Source organism: Dendrobates tinctorius, unplaced genomic scaffold, assembly GCF_039654945.1.
Source record: "Dendrobates tinctorius isolate UK_male_01 unplaced genomic scaffold, ASM3965494v1 ptg000102l, whole genome shotgun sequence".
NCBI lineage: Eukaryota > Metazoa > Chordata > Amphibia > Anura > Dendrobatidae > Dendrobates > Dendrobates tinctorius.
Genome location: NW_027361770.1, coordinates 5309504 through 5329238, shown reverse-complemented (window position 1 = coordinate 5329238; position 19735 = coordinate 5309504). Strand labels below are relative to the sequence as shown.

The 19735-nt window shown below is 44.5% G+C and overlaps 1 protein-coding gene across 8 annotated transcripts in view; it reads right to left on the bottom strand.

The window, feature by feature from the left end:
• SLC12A7 (solute carrier family 12 member 7) overlaps nt 1-19735 on the bottom strand; it is a 745935-nt gene that overhangs the window by 312997 nt on the left and 413203 nt on the right. For all 8 annotated transcript variants that reach the window (XM_073587687.1, XM_073587689.1, XM_073587686.1 and 5 more), the window contains 2 exons: nt 6108-6282; nt 5819-5937 (listed from right to left, as the gene is read on the bottom strand). In XM_073587687.1, the coding sequence (XP_073443788.1) occupies nt 5819-5937; nt 6108-6282 (294 nt within the window). The remainder of the gene's footprint in view (nt 1-5818; nt 5938-6107; nt 6283-19735) is intronic.

Here is a 19735-nt window from a genome sequence, read left to right as displayed (position 1 = left end):
AATGAATATAATAAGATTGCCTACATATTCAAACGTAATAAGTATATGTATATATATCTCGTGGATTGACAGGAATCCAATTCCCATGCATATATCTCCAAAGATTAATTTAATTTCTTGCACTTTTTACACTGTTGCACTTTTTTGTATTAGGGATACTTATTATCACTGTAATATTTACTTTATTACTTGCATTTTAATAAAAGATCACTCACTGCTTTTTGTTTTCACTTTATTTGTCACTTAATATATGGTGTTTTTATAGTTTAATTATTCACATGCACGCTTTTATCTATGGTGTTTAAATATTTTTGGTCCCACATTAATGTGGCCAGGTTGTGTGTGTGAACACTATCTACGACTGCATTCACATATTAACTGCAGCGGCATAGTCTTATTATTCACATGCACGTTTTCATCTATGGTGTCTAATTTTCTTTTTGTCCCACATCAATGTGGCCAGGTTGCGTGCGTGAATACCATTTATGGCTACGTTCACATATTAACTGCATCATGTGGGAACACCAATTATGGCTGCGTTCACATATTAACTGCAGCGGTATACATCATGACCGGACATGTGCGCATGCGCAGTGTGTGCTCCAGGAGCCATGGCGGTGGGCATCTCTATGTGTATGACGTGCGGGGTGTATGACGCGTCTGATCACATGACGCCGCGCGGCTTCATGGTCTTCCGGGTTGTCGCCTGTTATGAACTCATTTTCTGGTTTACCTCTGGCTTCTGGTGAGGGTGGTGGAGCTGGCTGTGTTGACAGATGAGTCGTGAGTTCTCCATCCGGGCTCCCTCTGGTGGTGACAGTAGGTAGTGAAGCTGATCTAAATGGCAGAGACCTGCCACCTGAGGAGGAGGACTGTGAGTGGACATCAGGAGTCTCTGACTGGATTTAAAACAGCCGACTCCCTGATTTTGTGCTGGTGATTTTTTCCTCCCCTGAGGTTCTGGTTTCCAGCTCTGTTCCTGCCTTCTCAAGCTAAGTGTGCTCTGCTATTTTTTCACATGAGATTTGGTCTGGTTTACTCAGTTTTTGTGGTCAGCCAGCCCCTGCTGGGGCTGTGCTGAATTTCCATTCTTATGTCTCTGTTAATGCCAGTTTGCTTTTTGTCCCTGATCAGATTGGTCTCTTTTTGCTCTGTCTTCAGAATATACCAGAGTGCTGATATAGGGAATTGAAGTCTAGCGACTTCAGGGTTTTTGTTATCAGAAAGTGTTGGACATTTTTTGGCAGGGTTTTGTGCGTGATTGCAGACAGAATCTTTCCTTTCCTGTCCTTTCTAGTTAGTGTGGGCCCCATCGTTTGCTCAGCCTGTTTTTCTATCTGTGTTTGTGTTTTCATCTTGTCTCACCGACTATACATGTTTGGGGGCTGTCTATTGCTTTGGGGTCTGCTCTGGGGCAGTTTAGATTTCCCCTTTTCTTGCTTTAGGCTTATTTAGTTCTCCAGCTGTGACGAGGAGTCTAGGATCATCGTAGGTATGCTCCACGGCTACTGCTAGTTGTGTGGATAGGATCAGGGGTCTGCAATCTGCTTAGTTATCAACCTCTCTGGTTTTCTGTGGCTTAGCTTGTTTTTGTTTTTCCTCCTCGGTGACTCGTTCATAACAGTCCCCGCTGCGCACGCGCCGTTCATTGTCCGATCATTATTTTCCACCTGATGTATCCCTATTTAAATTGGGTTATTTTGGAAGTATGTCACCCCCCTGACGAAGGACGCTGGTTCCGTAACACCCGTCGGGGAGCGCTTGGCACCACCATATTGGGACTGTCACTATACCACTGATAGGTAATATACCTTTATATTAATTTTGGCGCAGTTGTTTTTCTATCACATGTCACAGTGGAGCTAGATAATCATGCTCAGTGGAGCTACATATTCATGCACTTTTGTTTTTCAATATATAAGATATTGGCACTTTCCATAATTGATTGTATAGATTTGCACTTGCTTATTCATATATATTAACCCCTTCACACCCGAGCCTGTTTTTGCCTTCGTGACCGGGCCAATTTTTTCAATTCTGACCAGTGTCACTTTATGAGGTCATAACTCTAGAACGCTTCAACGGATCCTACTGATTCTGACATTGTTTTCTCATGACATATTGTACTTCATGATGGTGGTAAAATTTTTTAGATATGAGCTGCGCTTATTTGTCAAAAAAAATCAAAATTTGGCGAAAATGTAGAAAATTTTGCAATTTTCAAACTTTTAATTTTTATGCCCTTAAATCAGAGAGTGATATCGCACAAAAAAGTTAATAAATAACATTTCCCACATGTCTACTTTACATCTGCACAATTTTGGAAACATAATTTTTTTTTTTTTAGGAAGTTATAAGGGTTAAAAGTTGACCAGCGATTTCTCATTTTTACAACAAAATTTGCAACACCATTTTTTTTAGGGACCACCTCACATTTGAAGTGAGTTTGGGGGGTCAATATGACAGAAAATACCCAAAAGTGACACCATTCTAAAAACTGCACCTCTCAATGTACTCAAAACCACATTCAAGAAGTTTATTAACCCTTCAGGTGCTTCACATGAATGAATGGAATATGGAAGGAAAAAATAAACATTTAACTTTTTTTCACAAACATTTTACTTCAAAACCATTTTTTTTTATTTTCACAAGTGTAAAAAGAGAAAATGAACCACAAAATTTTTTGTGCAATTTCTCCTGAATACGCAGATACCCCGTATGTGGGGCTAAACCACTGTTTGAGCACACGGCAGAGCTCAGAACGGAAGGAGCGCCGTTTGACTTTTTCAATGCAGAATTGGCAGGAATTGAGATCGGATGCCATGTCGCATTTGGAGAGCCCCTGATGTACCTAAACAGTGGAAACCCCCCACAAGTGACCCCATTTTGGAAACTAGACCCCTTAAAGAACTTATCTAGATGTGTTGTGAACACTTTGAACCCCCAAGTGCTTCACAGAAGTTTATAACGTAGAGCCATGAAAATAAAAAAATCATTTTTTTTCCACAAAATGACCTTTTAGCCCCCAATTTTTATTTTCACAAGGGTAACAGGAGAAATTGGACCCCAAAAGTTGTTGTCCAATTTGTCCTGAGTACGCTGGTACCCCATATGTGGGAGAAAACTACTGTTTGGGCACACGGTGGAGCTCGGAAGGGAAGTAGTGACGTTCTGAAATGCAGACTTTGATGGAATGGTCTGCGGGTGTCATGTGCGTTTGCAGAGCCCCTGATGTACCTAAACAGTGGAAATCCCCCACAAGTGACCCCATTTTGGAAACTAGACCCCCCAAGGAACTTATCTAGATGTGTGGTGAGCACTTTGAACCCCCAAGTGTTTCAGTAAAGTTTATAATGTAGAGGCGTGAAAATAAAAAAATCATTTTTTTCCCACAAAAATGATCTTTTAGCCCCCAATTTTTATTTTCACAAGGGTAACAGGAGAAATTGGACCCTAAGAGTTGTTGTCCAATTTGTCCTGAGTACGCTGGTACCCCATATGTGGGAGAAAACTACTGTTTGGGCACACGGTGGGGCTCGGAAGGGAAGTAGTGACGTTCTGAAATGCAGACTTTGATGGAATGGTCTGCGGGCGTCATATTGCATTTACAGAGCCCCTGATGTACCTAAACAGTGGAAACACCCAATTCTAATTCCAAACCTAACCCCAACACACCCCTAACCCTAATCTCAGCCCTAACCATATCCCTAACCACAAACCTAACACCAACACACCCATAACCTTAATCCCAGCGCTAGCCCTAACCCTAGCCCTAACCCTAGTCCTTGCCCTAACCTGTGTACCTGCTTTTTTCTTTTTTTTTTCTTTACTTTATTTAAATATTTATGTGAATGATTCGGCAGTCCCCATGCATATTTGCAATTGATTTTTAATGAATTGGTGTGCCATATAGGCACTTTTTTCTTTGTTTTGCACATTGTTTGTTTTTGCCTATTGACTGAAATAAAGGCTTTTTTTTATATCGAGCCATCCCTGTTCTTCTTTTAATAAGTATCCAACACATTGGTTTGTTTTTATGGTCAACCGAATGGTCTGCCATTCATTCAGGGAGACACATCTGTGTTACGATTAAGATTGTAATTGGTGCACAATTAGTTTTTTATTAGTTTGTAATTTATATTTAATCAATTTATAACAGTAGTGCATCTTAATATATCTTCTCAGTTGTGTCCGATTATTACTAGGAAAATAACTGGGAAGAAAAAAAGCGCAATAAGCGCAAAAATATTTCCAGAATCTGTCCTTTCCTCAACCCTCAATCTACTAAAATGCTTGTGCACGCCCTCATCATCTCCCGCCTCGACTACTGCAACATCCTTTTCTGTGGTCTCCCTGCTAACACCCTCGCACCTCTCTAGTCCATCCTTAACTCTGCTGCCCGACTAATTCACCTCTCTCCTCCTCCGCTTCTCCCCTCTGCAAATCTATTCACTGGCTCCCATTCCCTCAGCGTATTCAGTTCAAATTACTAATACTGACCTACAAGGCCATCTATAACCTGTCTCCCCCCATATGTCTCTGAACTAATCTCCCAACACCTTCCCTCACGTAATCTCCGGTCATCCCAAAACCTCCTTCTCTCCTCCACACTTATTCGTTCCTCAACCAACCGCCTCCAAGACTTCTCCCGAATAGCCCCCATCCTCTGGAATTCTTTGCCCCAACATGTCCGAATATCAACAACATTCGGATCCTTCAGACGGAACCTGAAAACCCACCTCTTCACGAAAGGCTACAGCCTGCAATGATCCCCGCTGCCTCCTCACCACTACCGGAGTTATCTCCTCAATCAACACCGGAACTGCTGCAACCCATCAACCTACTGTCTCCTTCCCCACCATCCTGTAGCATGAAAGCCCGAAAGGGCAGGGTCCTCTCCCCTCTGTATCAGTCTGTCATTGTAGGATGAACCTAAAATGCACTCTAATTTTTTCAGATGAACTTAATGTGATCTTCTCTAACAACTTTTGAACAAACATGTCCAACTGTTCAATGTTTCAGTACTTGTAGGTTTTTGTATTACTATGCTTTTTACTTATTTAGTTACAGCAAGGTTTTTGCTCATTTTGTTTCTTGTAGGTTTTGAAGGTGTTGTAGGTCTCATACTCTGCTTAGGTCAGACTTCACTAAAAGAAAACATTTTGTGCATTCCTTTCCTAAAATACTTTACTGGATGGGCAGCACGGTGGCTCAAGAACCCAGGACTCCTTGCAGCGCTGTAGTCCTGGGTTCGAATCCCACCAAGGCAACATCCGCAAGGAGTTTGTATGTTCTCCCCGTGTTTGCGTGGGTTTCCTCCGGGTACTCTGGTTTCCTCCCACATTCCAAAGACATACTGATAGTGAATTTAGATTGTGAGCTCCATCGGGGACAGTGATGATAATGTGTGCAAACTGTAAAGCGCTGCGGAATATGTTAGTGCTATATAAAAATAAAGATTATTATTACTGGAAAATCGCATGAATGAAAAATGGTCAAATGCACTTTTACATCATGCTGAGTGTCCACTAAAAAAAAACAGACGAAGAAATACATATTTGAACGTATAATATACATTTGTAATAATGTTAACACTATTATTTCTCAAATTACTAACATTGCATAAATAAATAATGTATATATTTAGTCCATAATACCTGAAGGAAAATCAAATTTCTCATTCTAATTTTACATCAAAAGTTTGAAAACTGTACAAAATTTCCCGGCAGCAAAAGGGTTGATTTTATGAAAATCACACAAAATGAATCTAAAAATTATTTATTCCTTCTCTAAGTTAATAAAACATCACAGTACTTACATGGAAAGAATTGGTGCAACACTATCCAAGGAAGCAATTAAAATTCCAATTTCACAAATACCAGCAGTCAACAACAAGGCCCATGTTGGTTCTCCATTGGCTTTTCCATGTCCAAACACCTAAATAAAAAAAAAAAAATTGTAAAGCCTCATTTCTACAACTTATGCAACAAAATCAATTCCTTCTGAAGTTGAGACCCACTGTACCTCAGCTTTGCAATAATGTTAACACGATTATTACTGGAATTACTGACATCACTTAAATAATTGATATATTTAGTCCATAATACCTGGAGGAAAGGCACAATTCCATCTCTTGCAATGGCTTGCAGCAAACGTGGAGCACCTGTCAAACTTTGAAGTCCAGCACCACAAGTGGAAAAGAAAGACCCAATGACAATTACCCAAGGAGATGGCCAGGCCAATGTACCTATTACAAGTTGGCCACTGACTGCTTCACCAAACCTGCCATGCAAACATAGGTTAACGGAGACAATTTAATAAATGTGCAGTAATTTTAAAAAGTTCACCATTAATACTAAATGAATGTGTTCAAGGAGACATGAACATAAATAGCTTAAATCAGTTTCACAGAATCTAGAGGAGGAAAGCATCTGCACCGATGACCCAAATTTCAGTTTGATCAGGGGCCAGATGAAGTAGGGTCTGCGCAGAATCCAGACCCTTGTCACCAGACATTAACCCCCAGGGATGGAGGGAATACTGATGAGACTCAGATATCAGAGGCGCACGTGGACTGATCTGCCCTCTGAATAGGGCAAAGATGTCTGTATTATGTGCTGGGTTAGTTATAGCACCATCTAATGGTGGCTGAATTTATAGCGGTGTCTGTAATAGCATTTTACAGCCTGCTTCTTTAACAGAAGCAATGCACTTGGGATTGAAGCAATGCATTGTGGGAATGAAGCAATGTATTCTGGGATGAGAGAGATGCCATTTTCTTTTGTGTATTTCATAAGGACACACGTGTTTATCTGTCCTCCTGTAACTCCCTACTTGAGTTCGTTATCCGGGTAAAGCATATCTGGTAAGATTAACATCTTTTCTTGCATTGCAGTGTTGTTCAGAGAGGTTATTAACTGTATGGCAGCCAGAGCTCAGCAGATGTAATTAGACACCTGTGTGTTTCTATGTAAAGTTTGCATCTCACTGTTATACTTCCTGTAATTGTGTTAGCTGTGCCATCATCTGCCCAATACTTACTCATTAGTATTGTGAGGAAAGAGGGAGACACAAGCGCAATATAGGGTCTTATCCCACAAATAAAGTAGGTGGTTTGACAAAAAACTGCTCACCTGGTAGTAGGCATTCAAAGCATGTATAGATAAGGGCTGCTGCAGATCCACAAGTCGGTCACCAACAGAGCTCTGCAAAGGAATACGTGGATTTCGTCCGCGCTGCCCAAATCCACGTATTCCTTTGCAGAGCTCAATACTTGCCCATGTCATTTGTATTCTTTATAATTTTACCGCATGGTCTATACTCTTCACTAATAAACAAGTTAGACTACAGAGAACAGTCTGCTTATTTTGGAAGATAGAAGGTGGTTTATGCCATATGCTGGATTGCACATCATGTCAGCGTGTATGAAGGCAGAACATGAACTGTAATGTGTTGTCAGGGCAAGAAGAGGAGATGGTGACTCTCAGGGCGAGGAGTGGGAGAACAGAGAGGATGACAATGAGATGTAGATCTCAAATGGTGTGAACCCAGAGGCACACAGCCAAGTAACTCAGCAGAGGAGGTTGAGGGAGACTAGGAAGTTACGTTTCGGCTTGCCGCACAGACACGGAGTCATGCAAGCACGACAAGCACTGCATCCTCAGCCAAAACTCTGGCTGTGGCCAGCAGTGGCCGCGGGTCTGCATTTCACAGAGGCGGCAAGGGCAATCAAGCCTGGGCCTTTTTTGAGACCACAAAAGATGACCAAATCATGTTATCTGCCAATGTTGCTAAAAAACAACTCCGTAGAAGCAAAAATGGCAATAATTTGACTTCTACATGCATGAACCAGAACATGCATGATCAACACGCGTTAGTCTGGGAATCACACTGTGCTAAAATGTGGACTAGCAGGCCTCGCCAGCCATTGGCTGTCACTTCAATTGAATTTGTTGCTTCTTCCTCCTCCGTCACCATGGCAAGTGTTCTCACACAGGTCTCCAGCTGCAGAACCTCAACTTCTTTTCCCTCTACAGTCAGGATGAGTAAGAGCCCGTCACCTATTACAGAAGTGGAGATGCTTGCTGTTTTTGTTTCAACGAGCACACCACATGTTTCTCAGTCAACTATAACATCACCACCTGCACTTCACTCACAGTCCAGCAGTTTGTTGTGTCCACCCTACTCCACCCTCTGTCAGCACAGCAGCCAGCCCTCAGTCCCGCAGTTGTGGTCATGTAAAAAAAAGTTTCCTCCTACACATGCCAAAGTTAAGAGCTTCAACTCCACCATCTCCAATCTGTTGGCCATGGAAATACGGCTTTCCTGTCTGGAGGTTACAGACGTTTCCGAAAGCTGATGGTCGCCGCAGTCCCACAGTACCAGTTGCCATTACTTCTCCAAGAAAGCTGTGCCTGTATTACACCAGCATGTGTAATGCAGGCACAACATCACCCCGTTCCCTGAAAAAATCTATGTCTGCCAGCATGCATTTCACCACTGACATCTGGACGAACAAACATGGGCAGGGGCGATACATCTCGCTGACTGGGCACTGGGTAACTCTGGTGGCTGTAGGGGCAGGTGGGCAAGGGACTGCTCCACAAGTCTTGAAATTCCCAAGGCTTGCGGGACAAACCTCTATATCGAACATTTCCTTTACCTCCTCTAGAGCCTCCACCTGCGCATCAACCTCTTCCTTAATGAGACACACGTTCCATAAGTGCAGAGAGAATAACCCTTACCTCTGTACTGTGCAGCCCGGGATCACCACAATCAGGCAGTGTTTAAATTAATATGCCTTGGAGATCGCAGTCACACAGCTCAAGAGTTGTAGACAGATATCCAGGCCAATTTTGAGCAATGGCTGTTTCCACTGAACCTGGAGCCAGGGAAGACTGTTGGCTATAACTGTGCAAAACTGGTGGCGGCCCTACGGAAAGGGAACCCTCACACATGTGCCTTGCGTGGCTCATGTCCTCAACCTGATGGTACAGCAATCTCTCTTCCACTATCCTGGCATGGATGTGCTGCTGCCGAAAGCAGCGATGACTGCCCTCTTCCACCATTCACATCCCGCAGGTCATCGACGCTGCGGGGTGCCAGGCGTTTGCTCTGCTGGCTCTGTGTTAACTAACAGGCTGAGCTTCTGCAGAGGAGACTGCTACACAAGTTGCAAAACTCCAAAATGACATCCAACCCTTTGCTGCAGGTGTTTTAACAATCAACCTGTGGCCATAGGCCACATGGAAAACCTGGGGCCACGGGGAGGAAATGGACCGCCCCACTACCATCCTGTAGTCCATTTAAAAAATAAAAGCCCATGGCAGGTTTTCTTAAATCTGCCCTGCTCAAGACTACACCTACCTTTATTCTGTATTGCAATCACAGCTACGCCTGTGACTGCAATGCACTCCCGCCGATTCAATACGCTTCTGAGTGCATCGTGGGGGACACATAGCAACCCTAATAACACCAGTTGTTGCCTCACACATGGTAGAATTCAAGCTTGCAGAATGGGTACAGATGAAGGACATCTGTACCCTTCTGTACAGTTTTGAAATGGCTAGCGCTGATGATGACTTCATCAGCAACACTATTCCGGTCATATACATACTGGAGTACATTTTTAAAAGTTTGCGTGAGGAGGTGGTGGAACCAGAGGAAGAGGTGGAAGCAGAAGGTGATACAGAAGGAATAACAATGTTTCTAAGTTCCGGACTGGCTTTCGGTACCAGACAAACTGTTACTGAAAGTGCAGGAGCCAAGGAACAAATAAATGAGCATGAGTACAAAGAGGTGATGGGGGCGCAACAATCAGGAGATGAAGAGGATAATGATTCCCTCTGTTGTCCGTGGTTGTCAGGAGGGGATGGAGGAGGAAATCTTGAGTGTTACTGTCATGCGGCGGCTGCCGCGCACTCCTTCCCTTACCTCCCTCCGGCCCCGGCTCACCCTCTCTCCGGTGGTCTCCTCGTTTCCGCACCGGCCGCTGCGGGCCTCGGCGCGGTCCCCCCCGGTCTTTCTTCCTCGGCCGGCGACCACCTCTGTTCGGTCCCCTGGATCGCGCCTGGTGCGCGCCCCCGCTCCTCCTCGGCGGGCGCGTCTCCACGCTATGGCCGGGCGCGCGCTCTCCTCCACCTGAGGATGCACGCCTCCTCCTCCAGCTGGAGGTCATGACCCGGATGCCCTTCTCTCTTCCTATATCAGGCCGCCTCCTCCTGAAGGCGATGCCTGACTATCACTAGATCCTGCTAGTGACTCTGGCCGCTCTCCTTGTGCTCCCCAGCTCTCTTCCCATGCATTTACTCATTCCCTCTTGTGCTCTCTCCTAGGTTCTGTGTCTTCAGTCCTCGTCCGTCTCCCCTGTGTCTCCAGTCCTTGCACATCACTCCTGTGCCGCCAAGCCGTGCCGTCACTCCTGTGCCGCCAAGCCGTGCCTTCTCTCCTGTGTCTCCGAGCCGTGTCGTCTGTCCAGTTCCTCCTATCTGGATCTACCTGTCTGTCCGCTTATACGTTCCCGGGTACCAGCTGCCGTGGTGATAGTTACCCGCGGGCTTGCCCCATACACTCCCTGTATAGGGGGTGGTCCACCTGGTCAGCTCGCCCTCGGGAGGTTCGATGCCACGGTCTAGTGGGTCCACCCCAGGAGTACCTTACAGTTACCTTGCCACCAACACACCATGGGACTTGGACCTCATAGAAGAGCCCGACACATGAGTGCTCTATTGCAGCAAAATGTGCAACATGATGCCCATATTCTTAGGGTTAGAAATAGTGCTGACTACTGGGGTTGCCACTTGTTAGATTCAAGGTACAAGAGTAAATTTTGACAGATGCTTCTCCTCTGAAAAGGGACACGTGCATCCTGGAGTATCAAAACATTATGAGAGAATGCTGGCTTGTAGACAATCTTAAGAGTGGCTTTCCCCAAGACAGCAGAAAGGCACACAGTGTGCAGCAGTTATAAACTTCCAATCCTGAGAAGGTTGAGTCATCAAAGCAAAAACATTAACAACAGCAGTGTAAGTGGCAGAAGGAATTTCTGTGAGCCATTTCACACACTTTTTAAACCAGTCTGTGCACAGCAGAACAGAGTAAAAGTCTGAAACGTTGTGAATGACTAGAGGATGGTGCAGGAGTATCTGGAGATCAATATCATTGCCATCATGGGGGCTTTGGACCCTTTTGCATTTGGGTCTTCAAAAATGGAAGAGTAGCCTGAGCTCACCTGACACGCCTTGGAGCTTTTGTCATGCCTGGCAGCCAGCGTTTTTTCTCACAACGGGTGTTCAGCACTGCTGGTGGTGTCCTGACAGATAAGCGCTTCCAGCTGTCCCCTGAAAGTGTAGACTGCCTAACTTGCATCAAAATGAACATGTCACGGATCTTCAATGACTTTTGCACCCCATGCGATGGTGTTGTTTTTATGGTCATTCATTGATCTCGTGTTATTGCGGTCTGTGCCATCTTTGTGGTACCTTATGTGCCTGCTGTTGCTTCTGATGCTGATGTTACAAACAATTTTTTGGGAATGTGGAGAATCCAAGTTGGGTCTCCATCTGGTGGGTTGCCTGTGTTGGAAGGAGTGTCAGAGGCCTATTATACTGTTTCTACTCTGTGGAAATTGATGCCATTTTAGTGTGTGTGGAAATTTCTTTAAATGTTTGGACTCCAAGTTGGGTCTCCTTCATTTGTGTTGCCTGTACAGGAGGGCTCCCAGACCGGCAAGCCTGAACTTACTTCCAATCAACTACCTGTGTTACAATATTTAAAGGTTTCTAACAACAGTAGCCTACAAAGCGGATATTTGTGCCACCTGAATGTAGCTGAGCAGAAAAGCAGTTTGAGCTGTTGCATGAGGCATATGCTGCTCCCTCACCCACCTCTTCTTAAAGGGAATCTGTCACCCTTTTTTTTCGCCTATCAGCTGCTGGCATTGACGTCAGGGGCTTATCTACAGCATTCTGCTACTCCAAAATTTTCAAAATGTTATCAATAAAAACTTCAGCACGGCATGCAAAAAATAAGCCCTCACCCAGCCCCAGATTTTGAAAAATGGAGACGCTACAAGTCTTGGAAATTGGTTATTTTATTTTATTTTTTTTTACAAACTTTGGATTGTTCTTTCACCACTTAAATGAAAAACAACCTATGCATGTTTGGTATCTTTGAACTTGTAATATCCTGGAGAATCATAATGGTAGGTCAGTTTCAGTATTTTTTGAACATGGTAAAAAAAAAATTCTGGAATTGCACTTTTTTTGCAATCTCATCGCACTTCAATTTTTTTTTCTACGTTTTCCAGCACACTAAATGGTAAAACCCATGGTGTCGTTCAAAAGTACAACTCGTATGAGAAGATAATAATCCATTTCTCCCGCGATAGGTCCAACTCTGCTACATCTAGACGGCAACTGCATTGTTGCATGAGGCGACTACACAGCTTGCCATCTAGCAGAGAAACTGAGCTCTTTGTGCTTGCTCAGTGCGTCGAGAAAAATTCCTGTTACCCCGCTGACTTTACCGCGAGCGTGAAAAGTTAACATGCTCATGGTGCTGACAGAAAGGTCCTGGAAGTTCACAGCCAATGAACTCAGTTTAACTCACCGATGTCAGTGGGGTACCATTATAACTTTATACATGGCGCTGACGTCAGCGAGTTCACAGCGAGGCGCTGAGCAAGCACGCATTCAATGTCTCTGCTGGATGGCAAGCTATAGAGTAGCATCATGCAACAATGCAGTCTGTCATCTAGATCAGTGGTCCCCAACCTTTTTTGCACCGGGGACCGGTTTCAAGCAAGACCATTCTTCCATGGCCCGGCAGGGCGGGGATGGAGGTGTGGCAGGGGCGGGGCTTTGGTCATAAGGGGGCGGGGCTATGGACACGGTTGTAGTGTAGCAGTGCATACTTATAATTAAATAACATTTATAATGTGACTCAACTCACCATAGGTTTTGAATAAGTGCTCCATCACCCCCTTCTCCCCATCATTGCCTTCACCCCATCACTCCCTTCTCCCCATCATTGCCTTCTCCCCATCACTGCTGTCTCCCCATCATTGCCTTCACCCCATCATTCCCCTCTCCCCATCATTGCCTTCACCCCATCACTGCCATCTCTCCATCATTGCCTTCACCCCATCACTGCCGTCTCCCCATCATTGCCTTCACCCCATCACTGCTGTCTCCCCATCATTGCCTTCACCCCATCACTGCTGTCTCCCCATCATTGCCTTCACCCCATCACTGCTGTCTCTCCATCATTGCCTTCACCCCATCACTGCCATCTCCCCATCATTGCCTTCACCCCATCACTGCTGTCTCCCCATCATTGCCTTCACCCCATCACTGCTGTCTCCCCATCATTGCCTTCACCCCATCACTGCTGTCTCCCCATCATTGCCTTCACCCCATCACTGCTGTCTCCCCATCATTGCCTTCACCCCATCACTGCCGTCTCCCCATCATTGCCTTCACCCCATCACTGCTGTCTCCCCATCATTGCCTTCAACCCATCACTCCCCTCTCCCCATCATTGCCTTCACCCCATCACTCCCTTCTCCCCATCATTGCTTTCACCCCATCACTCCCTTCACCCCATCATTGCTTTCACCCCATCACTCCCTTCACCCCATCACTCCCTTCTCCCCATCACTCCCCTCTCCCCATCACTCCCCTCTCCCCATCACTCCCCTCTCCCCATCACTCCCCATCATTGCCTTCACCCCATCACTCCCTTCTCCCCATCATTGCTTTCACCCCATCACTCCCTTCACCCCATCATTGCTTTCACCCCATCACTCCCTTCTCCCCATCATTGCTTTCACCCCATCATTGCTTTCACCCCATCACTCCCTTCACCCCATCACTCCCTTCACCCCATCACTCCCTTCTCCCCATCACTCCCTTCTCCCCATCACTCCCTTCTCCCCATCACTCCCCTCATGGCCTTCTCCTCATGTCCCCATCTCCTCCAGGGCCAGGCTACACAAACACAGACCAACACACACAGACATACATGTACACACATTATACACACACACACAGACAGACATACATATACACACAGACACCACCTCTCTCCTCTCACCTGCCCGCCGCCCACGCTTCCTCGCACTGACACAGCAGCGGCCGCGCTCCTCTCTGTGTCAGTCAGAGACAGGAAGCGCGGGCGGCGGGCAGGAAGCTGGACGCAGTGGACGGGTCCTTGCAGCTCCGCTCCTGCTATTCCCTCTTGCAGGCAACGGAGCTGCTTGATCGCTCCCTGCCCGCCGCTAAGAGCTGCTGCGCGCCGCCCCAGCCCCCGCTACGCCACTGACCGCCCCTGGCTCCCCTTGTGTCCGCGGACCGGCAAGGGCACTGCAGCGGCCCGGTGCTGGGCCGCGGACCGGCGGTTGGGGACCCCTGATCTAGATGTAGCAGACATAGACCAGTCGTTGGACAAATGGATTTTCTTCTCGACAGAGATGTGAGAAATATTGTTTATTTTAATTCTGTTACAGGGGACCTTGGCTTCAGTGGACTGGGCGATGACGGGAGTATGGTTTAATTTAAATTCCTTAACCCCTTAATGTCTATGGACGTGCACAGTCCGTCATGACAGGATGTAACTTCCCGCACCAGGACGGACTCTGCATGTCCTGCCTTTGAACTGTCACTGCGTGTAAACACTCAGTTTCAGTTCACTGCCCAAAGCTGTCTATGACAGCTGAGAGGCATGGCAAGGGGGGCAGGGACCTAGTTAACCCCTTCAGTGAACACCGTAAATAAAACACAAGAAAGTAGCAAATTATACTTTTTCCAAGTGGTATCATCATACCTCTAGGAAAAAGTGCAACAACACACAATCAAAAAGATGGATATAAATAATCATGGTACCGCTGAAAACGTCATCTTGTCCCGCAAAAAACGAGCTGCCATACAGCATCAGACAAAAAATAAAAAAGTTACAGCTCGCAGAATAAAGCGATGCAAAAATAATTATTTTTTCTATAAAAGTTTTTATTGTGTAAAAAACACCAAAACATAAAAAAAGATGTAAATGAGGTATTGCTGTAATCGTAGTGACCCGAAGAATAAAGCTGCCATGCTAATTTTACCACATGCGGAACGAAGAAAAAAAAAAAAAAAATTCCTGAATTGCTAGTTTTTGTTCATTCTACCGCCACAAGAATCAGAATAGAAAGCGATCAAAAAGTGTTACATACCCGAAAATGGTACCAATAAAAACGTCAGCTCATCCCGCAAAAATCAAGCCCAAACATGACTCTGTCAGCCAGAATACGGAAAAATTATAGCTCTCAAAATACGGCGATGCAAAAATTTCTTACATAAAATTCTTCCAAAACAAAATGCATCTTTTAGTGTGTGACAGAAGCTAAACACGAAAAAAGGATATAAATCTAGTATCACTGTAATTGCACCAACCCGAGGAATAAAGTCGCCTAATCACTAGTGTTGAGCTTTCCGATACCGCAAGTATCGGGTATCGGCCGATATTTGCCGTATCGGAATTCCGATACCGAGTACCAATACTTTTTTCGTATCGGATACCGGAATCGGAAGTCCAAAATGCAATGAGCCACTTTTGTGGCTCTGATTGGCTGCCGAAATGATGTCATCATGATGCGCTGTCTGTGCGCATCATGATGCGCCGTCAGTTCGGGCCTTCAGGGGGGCTGTGCCGATTGTCCAGGGGTCTGTACCGGCCTGCCGGTGGTCTGTGCAGGCTCCGGGGGTCTGTGCCGGCCTGCCGGGGGGCTGTGCCGGCCTGCCGGTGGTCTGTGCAGGCTTCGGTGGTCTGTGCCGGCCTGCCGGGGGGCTGTGCCGGCCTGCCGGTGGTCTGTGCAGGCTCCGGGGGTCTGTGCCGGCCTGCCGGGGGGCTGTGCCAGCCTGCCGGGGGGCTGTGCCGGCCTGCCGGTGGTCTGTGCAGGCTCCGGTGGTCTGTGCCGGCCTGCCGGGGGGCTGTGCCGGCCTGCCGGGGGGCTGTGCAGGCTCCGGGGGTCTGTGCCGGCCTGCTGGGGGGCTGTGCCGGCCTGCCGGTGGTCTGTGCAGGCTCCGGGGGTCTGTGCAGGCATCGTCCGATGGGACTACAAGTCCCATCGGGCGATGCCTGCTACCATGACAGTGATTGACACATTAGCCAATGATGGGACAGTAGTAGTCCCATCATCCGGCTAATGTGTTGAATGTAAAAAAAATAAAAAATTACATGCTACATACATGCTACATACATCATGCATACTACATATATACTACATGTAACATACATACTACATGCAACATGCATACTACATACATGCTACATACATACTACATACATACTACATACATACAACATATATACTACATGCATGCAACATGCATACTACATATATACTATATATACTACATGTAACATACATACTACATATATACTACATGCTACATACATGCAACATACATACTACATACATGCTACATACATAATACATATATACTACATGCATGCAACATACAACATATATACTACATGCATGCAACATGCATACTACATATATACTATATATACTACATGTAACATACATACTACATATATACTACATGCTACATACATGCTACATACTACATACATGCTACATACTACATACATGCTACATACATAATACATATATACTACATGCATGCAACATACATACTACATATATACTACATGCATGCAACATACATACTACATATATACTACATGCATGCAACATGCATACTACATATATACTATATATACTACATGTAACACATACTACATATATACTACATGCTACATACATGCAACATACATACTACATACATAATACATATATACTACATGCATGCAACATACATACTACATATATACTATATATACTACATGTAACATACATACTACATATATACTACATGCTACATACATGCAACATACACACTACATGCTACATACATGCAACATACATGCTACATACATACACACTACATGCTACATACATGCAACATACATACTACATACATGCTACATACTATCTACATACTACATATATACCACATGCATGCAACATACATACTACATATATACTGCATATATACTACATGCATGCAACATACATATATACTACATACAATACATACATATAGACATACAGTACATATAACATAGAGTACATACTCACCGTCACTTGTCACTTTGATCCCCGAAGCCATTGTCCCCTTGAGGAATAAATATCAAAATAAAAAAACACCAATATACTTACCCCGATCCGCAGAAGTCCACGAGGGTCCCACGTCCATCTTGCGTGGAGAACAGCAGCATCAGCTGATGCTACCGTTCTCTACCAGCTCCAGGAATACAATGACGGAAGGTAGGCATCCTTCCGCACTGTATTCCTCCACCACTTTAAAAAAAAAAAAAAGTCCCTAGTCTCACTTTATGCCATTGCTGTGTGGGAAAAATGGTTTTGTAAATTTTGTTGTAAAAATGAGAAATCGCTGGTCAAATTTTAACCCTTATAACTTCCTAGTAAAAAAAAATTTTGGTTCCAAAATTGTGCTGATGTAAAGTAGACATGTGGGAAATGTTATTTACTCACTATTTTTTGTGACATAGCTCTCTGATTTAAGGGCATAAAAATTAAAAGTTTGATAGTTGCAAATTTACAAATTTTCGCCAAATTCCCGTTTTTTTCATTAATAAACGCAAGTCATACCGAAGAAATGTTACCACTAACATGAAGTACAATATGTCACGAAAAAACAATGTCAGAATCAGCGGGATCCGTTGAAGCGTTCCAGAGTTATAAGCACATAAAGTGACTAAAGTGACAGTGATCCGATTTCAAAAAGGCCTGGTCATTAACCTACAAAATGGCTTGGTCGTTAAGGGGTTAAAGGAGTCTGTGTCATTCTTTCAATTAAAAGATTTTATTATGGGTGAGTGTTTTTTCATACAATATGACTATGGGGTTAGTAATAGGGGTGTCTTATAGACCCCTCTCTATTACCAACCTCTAGGTTTGAGGTCACCTGAAAATACAAACGTGACGTGACATCCCCCCCCAACTATCACCTCACTTGCCACCGTACCAAGTGGATAAGTGGGAAGAGTGAGGCTAAGTGCCAGATTTGACGCATCTTATGGATGCGCCATTTCTGGAGCGGATGGGAGCTGATTTTTTTTTTTAGTCTCGGCGGGGGCGAATATCCATGGCCCCTTCTTAAGCTATTAATATCTTGCAGCTGCCTGCCTAGCCTTTGATGGTTATTAATTATAGGGGACATTACATCATTTTTTTTGGGGGGAAATCCCATTTTAATAACCAGGAAAGGCTAAGTATAGAGCTCTGAGCTGATATTAATAGCCTGGTAAGCTCCATGGATACTACTCCCTTCTCAGGCTATAAATATCAGCCACCAACAGTCCACTTTCCCTCTGCTGGTTAATAAAATGTCAGGTAAAAAATTATTTATGTAAAAAAAACATGTACAGTAAGCTACACCGGCACTGTACTAATTATACATGTGACAGACATCTTTAAATCTATTCTGTATGTATATATCTATTCTATTTTGCTGGCTCATGCTGAGATTTTACTGTACGCAGCATATGAATTGCCAGCTTTTCAAAGGACATTTGTGTGTAAAAATCGGACAGCACTTGATTGGTCCAAGTGCTGTGATTTTTTTCCAGTCCGATCGTGATCTAATCAGAGCAGGAAAAAAAAAATCACAGATGAACACAATGATAGAATACCATTGGTCAGAATTGGTCCGGGAATGAGCCCTTACTATCCTTAAATTTGTCTAATATTAGTGGTGTAAAAAGCTCATATTTGTGCCACGTCAGCAAAAAAAGCAGTTTGAGCTGTTGCATGAGGCATCATGGCTCCTAGCACAGCAGACATACATCGGTCCCCCACCCACCTCTTCTTAATTTAAACTTCAATTTAAAGCTCTAAATGCTGGCCCAGGCCCTGATACCTCATGCAGAGACCCATGGCTGACTGCTGCTGTGCCATTATCAAATTTCTACACAATATACACATATTTGGAATCGCCAAGATCAGAATCTGCTGATCTATCAATATATAAAAAGAATTAATCCGATCGGTAAACTACGTAACCAGAGTGCCATTCTCAAATTTCTACTGTGTGTCAATTGATGCCACTTTTCTTGGTGTCTGCCCCTAATTTCTGAAAATGTTTGGACTCCAAGTTGGGTCTCCTGCATGTGTGTTGCCTAAATTTGGCAAGGATCTCAGAGCACCAGAACTACATCTGTCAGTCATCCACCTGTTCCTGATCAATATTTAACCTAGAAATGCTGGTTCAATCCTTGACCCAGGCTCTGTACCATGCATCAATGCTGCTTAGGCCTGTTTCACACTTGCTTTTTTTTGCAGCGCGTTTTTCCCGCAAAAAAACGCATTGAAAAACGCATACAAAAGCATACAACTGCTGCGTTTTTTTCAAGCATTTTTATGAGCATGCATGAAAAAAACGCAGCGTTTTTATGCGTTTGTATGCGTTTTTAGTGCGTTTTTACCGCGTTTGCGTTTTTTTCCAACATTAGGTGGCCCCTCACACTAACCCAAACCATGACTTTACTAACCCTAACCCTGACCCTAACCCTAACCCTGACCCTAACCCTTAACCAAACCATACTTAACCCTAACCCTGACCCTAACCCTTAACCAAACCATACTTAACCTTAACCCTAACCCTGA